General features: G+C 58.4%; 4 protein-coding genes across 4 annotated transcripts; 2 read left to right on the forward strand and 2 right to left on the reverse strand.

Moving 5' to 3' along the window:
• Positions 1-353: 353 nt before the first annotated feature.
• CORC01_01960 (uncharacterized protein) lies at positions 354-1092 on the reverse strand (the record flags this gene model as incomplete). The annotated part of the gene is made up of 2 exons (XM_022613613.1): positions 354-712; positions 804-1092. The coding sequence occupies 2 exons, from the start codon at positions 1090-1092 to the stop codon at positions 354-356; spliced, it is 648 nt and encodes a 215-aa protein (XP_022479997.1).
• Positions 1093-2539: 1447 nt separating this feature from the next.
• CORC01_01961 (porphobilinogen deaminase) lies at positions 2540-3631 on the forward strand (the record flags this gene model as incomplete). The annotated part of the gene is made up of 1 exon (XM_022613614.1): positions 2540-3631. One exon carries the CDS (start codon positions 2540-2542, stop codon positions 3629-3631), a length of 1092 nt encoding a protein of 363 aa, XP_022479998.1.
• Positions 3632-3863: 232 nt separating this feature from the next.
• On the reverse strand, positions 3864-4474 carry CORC01_01962 (glycine cleavage system H protein; the record flags this gene model as incomplete). The annotated part of the gene is made up of 2 exons (XM_022613615.1): positions 3864-4267; positions 4351-4474. 2 exons carry the CDS (start codon positions 4472-4474, stop codon positions 3864-3866), a joined length of 528 nt encoding a protein of 175 aa, XP_022479999.1.
• A 2984-nt stretch (positions 4475-7458) lies between these two features.
• Positions 7459-8465, forward strand: CORC01_01963 (uncharacterized protein; the record flags this gene model as incomplete). The annotated part of the gene is made up of 3 exons (XM_022613616.1): positions 7459-8193; positions 8243-8317; positions 8367-8465. The coding sequence occupies 3 exons, from the start codon at positions 7459-7461 to the stop codon at positions 8463-8465; spliced, it is 909 nt and encodes a 302-aa protein (XP_022480000.1).

The following is an 8465-nucleotide window of genomic DNA, read 5'->3' on the forward strand; positions in this document are numbered from 1 at the left end:
ACGTCCAGATGGATTTGAAGTCATACCATGGACGTCTGTACTCAACAAAAAGGGGTGGCGATGCTGCGAATCAACTTTGAATGAATGTTGGTACCTAAAACTGGAGAGAGTGACCCCCCAAAAGGCAGCATGCCTATTTGCCGAGATAAACCCCCTTTTTCCGATCAAGCTAAAGAGAGCGTAGGACTCAGCCCCTTCATGGGGTGCTGAGTTATGAATGCCCGTCCCAGTCGTCGTTGACCCGCAACATGACACACAGAAAATATAAAAGGGAGAAGAAGAGATACCACCCCCACATTCCCAAGACGACGAAAAAAGAATGAGGCCCGACCAGTGGGCACCGCGACCGTCTCCTACGACCGTCTCCTAGCAGCAGGGGGAGGAGCTGGAGCCGGAACCGGAGCAGGCAACGGGTTAACGGGCACGGGGACCGGGACGGGCGCAGGAATAGCGGAGGCGCTCGAGCTCGGCGCAGCGGGAGCGCAGCCGAGGTTGCAGGGCGTCTCGCAGCGGCCGATAAAGTCGGGCTCGTCGTTCTTGCAGCGGCCCTGGCAGGGGCAGATGAGCTCGATGGCGGACCCTTGCTTCTGGCCGGGCGGGCAGATGCAGACGAAGAGGGTGTTCTCGAGGGACTCGACGGCGGGCGCGGCGGAGGCGCAGTTTGTGCCCGGGGTTGCGCAGTAGCCCTGGCCGACTTGTTCGGTGGTGTAGCCTGTGGCCCCCCATGGGAGTTAGAGTTTGGGTCTGTCAGGGTCTGTCATGATACGAAGGCGAGGAAACTGGCGGGGAGGCGAGGACGTTACCTTGGAAGCCGACGAGGACCTTGCCGCAGTAGGTTGCGCCACAGACGCAGTGGGCACCGCCGGGAGCGGGCTTCGGCTGCGATGGATCGGAGGGAGCCGGCGCGGGAGCGGGAGCAGGAGCGGGGGTGGAGACCGGATTGGGGTTGTTTGGGATAGGCTCGGTGGGCGCGGGCTGGCCGTTGACCGTTATTGTCGTGATGGAGGTTGAGACTGATGGCACTTGAGGGTCCTGTGGCGCGGCAGATGCCCAGGCGAGGAGGGCGGTCAGTGTTACGATGTTCAACTTCATGTCTGCGTGGTGTGAGAGCCGGAGGGTTGTATCGTGATTTGGCAAAACGAGGTCTTTGCCGCTAATCTGGGTGCGGGAGATGGGGGAAAGATGATATTGCGTGATCGATTGCCGGTTGCAGTGACTGATTTTATACATTGTCGACGTCAAAAGTTTGGGCCATGAGCTGTTGTATGGTGAGGAAGAAGGGTTCCTAGGACATGGAGACAGTCTGATGTTCTCGTAGATTCGGCTGGTGTAGCTTATACGTTGTTTGTTGCACCCGTCGCGAGGTGGGACTGCACGAGTTTTGGACCTAGAGCCAAGTCCTTCTCGGATTCGATTTGGACAAGATTGAACTTGGTCTGGCTGGTTGCTCCTAAAGCTACGCTATGTCTCGCTAAACAATACGCAGCATTCTACAACGACCGCAGACGTCAACTCCAGAGACGGCGAGACGATGCTAGACTCATACGGTCCTGACAGCTGCGTCCTTCCGCATCATCGTACCTCGACATTTGCCGCGAGCCGATCTCGAGAAGCACAAAGTAACTCGTCCACGGCGCGGGTGCAACCGGACTCGACGAGGAGGAGAGCATGCTGACCACGTCAGGACCCAGAGCAACGGACTGCCATCACAGGTTGAGATCGTCCAGAACACGAACACGGTGTCTTTCGTGTCCTCGATCCCCACTCAAACTTGGTCGTGTCAGGTATCAGTGAGAAACTCCTCCCCTGAGCATGCCGCCTCTTGGACCAGGGGACTGCCGTAGGTCGTGCTTGTTGTCTCAAGGAGAATAGGAAAATAGGAGCAATTCAAAAATCATGAATATCGTGTCGTATCGTGCTCTGTGCCTCGCCACGTCAGAGTTGTTTGCTCTGCACGATGGCGGATGCTCCCACGCACACCCAGAGCTCCGTGTGATTGAGTGAGAAAAGGGCCTGAAAAGGTACGTCGGATGAATTGGGCTATCAAGTTCGGGGAGGCTCAAGATGCAGCCGAAGCCGATTCTGAAGGGCGCCGAAGCCGAACTTGTCGGTAAGACGCTTACTCGACGATGACCCATAATTGATGATGTTCCACGTCTGATTCGAGAGGGCACAGAAAATTCGGCTTGAATTTGACGGGATGCAGTCGGAGGCTCGGAGATGCTGGCGGAGGGAGTGGACCCCGGGGGCCCCTGAGTCCCTGCAGGCACACAGTGTCGGATACAGTCCCGTCACAGTACCGAACTGGACGTGGTTGCTCTTGTGCTACCCCTCCATCCCCGCCATCGCTCCTACCCCCCTGCCAAGTACTCCAACTTCAAAATCCGAGCCAAAATTCGATCCCGTCGTTCGACACACCGCATCTCTGCCCAACAATTTGCGATTGACCTCATTCAACACGGCAGGATACCCCCAACAATCGACCGTCGGATGCGCTGAGACGAATTTTCATCCCAAGCACACTCCGCCACCCCTCATAATGGCCGCCGCACCGCCCGCCGCCGCACCGCCCGCCGCCGCCGCCGCCGGTAACGGCACCCCCATCCACGTCGGCACGCGCAGGTCGGCGTTGGCGATGAAGCAGACGGAGATTGTCGTCGAGGGCCTCTCGAAAGCCCGCCCGGACGCTTCCTTTGAGATCCACAGCATGCAGACCCTCGGCGACAAGGACCAGATCACGGCGCTGTACAACTTTGGCGGCAAGGGCCTGTGGACCAACGAGCTCGAGGCCAAGCTCGTGGCCAAGGAGCTCGACATCATTGTCCACTCTCTCAAGGACATGCCCACCACCTTGCCCGACGGTTGCACCCTCGGCTGCGTCACCAAGCGCGAGGACCCGCGCGACGTCGTCGTCTTCAAGGCCGGTCTCGCCGAGAAGCACGGCTGGAAGAGCCTGAGCGACCTACCCGACGGCAGCGTCATCGGCACCAGCAGCATCCGCCGCATCGCCCAGCTGAAGCGCCGCCACCCGGGCCTCAAGTTTGCCGACGTGCGCGGCAACATCGAGACCCGCCTCAGGAAATGCGACGAGCCGGAGGGCCCCTTCTCCGCCATCATCCTCGCCGCCGCGGGCCTGCTGCGCATGGACTACGGCGCCCGCATCTCGCAGTACCTCGACTCGGAGAACGGCGGCACCCTGCACGCCGTCGGACAGGGCGCGCTGGGCATTGAGGCCAGGTTGGGCGACGAGAGAGTGCTGAGGGTGCTCAGGGAGCTCGAGGACAAGCCGACAATGCTGGCCTGTGTCGCGGAGCGGAGCGTTATGCGCACGCTCGAGGGGGGATGCAGCGTGCCGATCGGGGTGGAGACGAGCTGGGTCGAGGACGGCGGCCAGAAGCTGCTGCGCCTCAAGGCGACGGTGGTGCACGTCGACGGTACGCAGGGGGTGGACGCGGAGAGGACTGAGAAGATTGCGACGCGGGAGGAGGCCGACGACTTTGGCAAGCTCGTGGCACAGGACTTGGTGGACGGGGGTGCACAAAAGATCCTCGACGACATCAACCAGGCGCGGCCGGGTGACCAGATTGCGACGGCAGAGACTGTGGCTGCGGCGGCCAACCCCACTGCGTAATGAAGTTCATGACAATCGCAAAATAGACTGTTCCCTGAATGGAACCTTGATGACCATCATCTCTCATTGCTCTATGTTGGTGGCTATCTCGTTGTTGAACCGCAAACCCGAAAGTGAATACCCGCTTGGCATCGGTGTATAGTACAGACCACTGCCCGGTTGAACTGCCGGCAACCTGTTTCTACTAAGCTGCTCCCCCCTCCCCTCCCCCTCTCTCTCTCGCCCCCGTCGTCTAGTGGTCCTCGGAAGCGGTGAAGGCTTTGTACTCCTCCTCGCTCATGAGGGCCTCGAGCTCCTGGACGCCGGCCTCGTCGACCTCGACCTTTGCGATCCAGCCGCCGCCGTGGGAGTCGTCCTCGGGCACCTTGTTGATGGTGCCGGGCTTCTCCTCGAGGCCGAGGTTGACCTGGGTGACCTTGCAGCTGATGGGGGCGTTGATGTCGGCGGCGCTCTTGACGGACTCGACGGCGCCGATGGCGTCGCCCTGGGCGACCTCGGTGCCTTCCTCGGGCAGCTCGACGTAGACGACGTCGCCCAGCTGCTCGGCGGCGTACTCGGAGATGCCGACGACGCCCGTCTTCTTGTCGGCGTTGAGGTCAATCCACTCGTGATCCTTTGTGTACTTGCGTATTAAGCCTGTTGAGTTGGTTCGGAAGAAGGTCCGAAGGGTCAGTCTTTATACTTCGGGTGGGGAGCCGAAGCTTTCAGGGAAAGCTCACTGCTGGGGGTCGTGGAGAAGCTGCGCTGCGCGGGACGGGGGAAAAAGGCGCGGGGGGCGGCCTTTGTGAGTTGGGAGAGGGCGGAGGGGCGGACTGCCCTCATGCTGCGTGCAATTGAGGCCATTGTTGAGATTTCGCGAGAGGACTGGACGTTGTAGAGAGAGGTGGTAGGTTTTTGGGGGGAGTTTGGGAGTGTTTGATAATGAGGTCAGAACGGCCGACTTTAGAGCTTCTGGGGAATTTGGCCTGGGTTGATAGGTTATCGGTACGTACCTTATCGAGACCGGGAACCTCGATCAAACACGGCTTTCGAGCCAATCAGGGGACAGGCTTCTCGAAACGCTCTCACCTTAGTCATGGTGTCTGGACGGACTGCCATCGGCCCGGGATAGGGCGATAAGAGACCGCGCTGGTTTGGAGGGAGAGCGATAGGAGGGCAAGCCGAGGAGCGCCCTCTGTCACTCACTCTGGGCAAGTTGGAGGTGTGTCACTGTGTCAGTCACAAGGAAGCCCCGCGGTCAGGAAGCGACAGTCTAAGGTAGAGAGGAGAGACCCGGGCATGAACCCAAGGGCTCGGACGGAGCGGGCCAGGAGTCCGTTGCGAGGCCACCCGGGAGTGTCCCGTCTCTTGGTCTGCGAATTTTGGGCGGGTGGACGACGGACGTGTGGGCTAGGTAGTAAACGGCTTCATGCCGTTTGCATGAATTGCCCATTTGGTGCCAGCGAAATTGCATGGCGGGATTTAGTCTCCATCACCATCGACCTTTTCACTCTCGTCTGCCTTTTTTTTTTTTTTTTTTTCTTCTTCCCCTTCTCAGCATCTTTCGCTCTAGCCCTTTTGCTGTAGATTTTATGAAGCCTTCGAGCGCTATACGCAATTGAGGTTGGGGGTTCTTCCAGAGAGTCAACGATAACATCGTTCTAGAATTGCGGTCTGAGGCCTGTTTGCTGGGCCTGAGCCCGGGTCCCGGGTCTCCGTGCATCGTCCCATGTCGCGTGGGCAGGCTTAAGTAATGAGAACCGGGCGTGATGGGGTTGTTGACTTTGGGCAAGTTTTCTATTGACATTGGGCGCTGTACTTTACCGGACAACGAGCTGCAGCTGCACGAATTAAACGGCCAATGTCACGTCGCAAACAACAACGCTTGGGGTTGTCAACATTGCCGACAGGATTGGTGCTGTCCCTATCTCTGCAGGCGTGTGAGAAGTCAGACTGACGACTGACGACATGAGGCTCACCGCCCTCGAAAGTTGTGCCTTGTTTGGTGAGGCTCGGCTGGTCCCTTTGAACGTTTTGTCTTAGTGGCCGTACGGTGTACCCGTCCACCGTCGATCCACTGACTGGTGGGCTCTTGGGCTTCTTTCAGCTTCGCCTGAAGTCAGTGGATCGCACGTGGTGCTGCAAAGTAGAAGAAAAAATTGGCAAGAACGAAAGACAGTACGGACAACCTAGGAATGATTGCCTACATGGGTGAGTGTCGATTCCATAAATGCCGCCTGGCCCATGATGCATCATCCATAATCCTCGAAGCAACAGCACCAAATCTCCGTCACAAGGTGCTAGAGGTGTTAGTGCAATGAAGGGAGAGACGCCCTTGGTGCGTGGGGCAGCTGAGGAACAGAACTAAACGCTGCCAGTGCTTATTACTGCGTATTATGTGCATGTACACGCAGCCGAGGATTAGACATGGTAATACATAAAACGCGTCCGTCTCGCGTCTTCTCCACACAGCCGTGGCCTAATTGTGAAAGTTTGGCGTCATCGCCAGGCCCCGAGTGCCCACCCCCGGCGTCCATCCTCTCCATCTGACTGGCTGTTTGCTTTCCCCTCTCCCCTGTCGCACCTCCCTCCCTCGATCTGCCATAAGCGCCACGGCCTGGGGATGCCCTGACTTGCCGTTTCCCTGGGCTTTCTTGCGCTGGCGTCCCTCACTAATGCTCCGCTAGGTCGTCTAAGCCAAGGAGTCGCTTGCTTCCGTTGACTGGTTATGCCTGTCCAAGACTCCAAGGTACCCAAGTACCTACCTTATGGAGCCAATGTTATGTTGCACTGGCATCCCCCCCCTCTCTTGCACCAAAACACGACGACGGGGCAGCACAGCACAACAAAGTCGCACAAGCATCCCGTTTATCCAACGCGCACAACTTCCCTGGCGCTTGACACTGACATCCACGGGTGCTTGGCTGGATCTCCGCTAATCCATCCCCATACCCTGACCCGTTTCGGTGCATTCCATGACCGTCACCTCCAGGTCCTCCTGACATCGAGTACCGCACCGCCGCATCTCATCGCCATCCCGTCGTCGATACCTGACCCTCCTCTCGCCTTGTCTTGCCTCACCGTCCAACGCAACCTGGCTTCTTTCATCTTCGTCACCTTCTGCCCTGGACCTAGCCCTCCAAACGAGTTGTCTTCAAGCTTCAGCACGGCTGCCGCAACTCGGTCACCAGTTGCCTGCTGCTGCTGCTCATTGCCGGTACGTTTGTCTGGTCCAATACAAGGCCCTTATTCCCATCGCTCGGCTCGACTCCAGCTCGAGGTGGGCAACCCCTGCTTCAACTCATCATCCAATCCCCTCTCTTGTTCCCGCACTGCACCGTCTCCAGGCCCCGTACCGTCCATACCACGGTCCTGGCCATCCTCTCCTCCTCTGCCTCCGTATGTGGAGAGGCTAGGTGAGACATCTTTGCCTGAACATCCATTCCCTCTCTCCCACTTCACCTATTCACCTCCACGAGTTGCGTCGACGTCGCCAATCCTAACCAGTGACAGATCCCATCTTGAATAGCCGGATTTCGAGTCAGCTTTCCGCTATCCGATCGATCGCCGCGCCGCCGCCCCTGGCAAGTGCTCCATGAAGCCATCGTCGGGCCTGAACTGAAACCTGCCGCCCACTCCCCCGGCCTTCTCCTCGACCTTTTCTTGGGACTCGGAGCCGACTGCCAGTTGTCCTCACCCATCTGCAAGCCGGCAACCTCCAATATTGTCCACTTCTCGACCCCTTGCTCGAGACAGAGCCTCCCGTCCCACACCCTCGAATCTCCACGCTGGATTCATCAACATTATCCGCGGGGTCACCGGCCCAGTTCCACGACGCAGTCGACACCATGGAGCACGACCACGTTGCCGTCCCTCCTCACCCCGACGACACCATCGGTGCCTTCGATGCCTCTCCCCAGGTAGCCCAGAACAATGGCTACGATCAACCAGAGCTGCAGCGTCACCAGTCAAGTCAGTCTCTCGACCAAGGCCTCCCACACTCCCCGCGACCCGAAGAGCAGCACTCGGATCGGTACAACACACCACCGCTTCCCATGAACGCCCCTTCCATCTCAAGACCTGCCTCTGGACTGTCTGGTGGCGGCGCACAACAAGGCTACGCCGACCATGCGTCGCGCAGCAGCGCCGGTGCGGAGGCCGCTGCCAGCAACGGTCGCAACCACGTTGTCATCAAGGTCGGCATGGTAGGAGATGCGCAAATCGGCAAGACGAGTCTGATGGTGAAGTACGTGGAAGGAAGCTGGGACGAGGATTACATTCAGACGCTAGGCGTAAACTTCATGGAAAAGACGATTTCGATCCGGAATACGGAAATCACTTTTTCCATTTGGGATTTGGGCGGCCAGCGCGAGTTCGTCAACATGCTCCCGTTGGTCTGCAATGACGCCGTCGCGATCCTCTTCATGTTCGACCTGACACGGAAGAGCACGCTCAACAGCATCAAGGAGTGGTACAGGCAAGGCAGGGGCTTCAACAAGACGGCCATCCCGATTTTGGTGGGTACCAAGTACGACCACTTTGTCAACTTTCCGCGAGAAGACCAAGAAGAGATCTCGAACCAGGTACGTCGCCAGATAATCCACCGTTCATTTCGGCGGCTAACAGGAACAGGCTCGCCGGTTTGCCAAGGCAATGCGCGCCGCGTTGATATTCTCGAGCACGAGCCATAGTATCAATGTGCAAAAGGTGAGCCTTTCTTTAGTGGTGGACTTGGAGTCCGACTGACCACCTGCAGATCTTCAAGATTGTGCTGTCCAAGGCCTTTGACCTCAAGTGCACCATTCCCGAGATCGAAAATGTCGGAGAGCCGCTTCTCCTATATCAGTCCTGCTGA

This window comes from Colletotrichum orchidophilum, assembly GCF_001831195.1.
Source record: "Colletotrichum orchidophilum strain IMI 309357 chromosome Unknown Scaffold_10.1, whole genome shotgun sequence".
Lineage (NCBI taxonomy): Eukaryota > Fungi > Ascomycota > Sordariomycetes > Glomerellales > Glomerellaceae > Colletotrichum > Colletotrichum orchidophilum.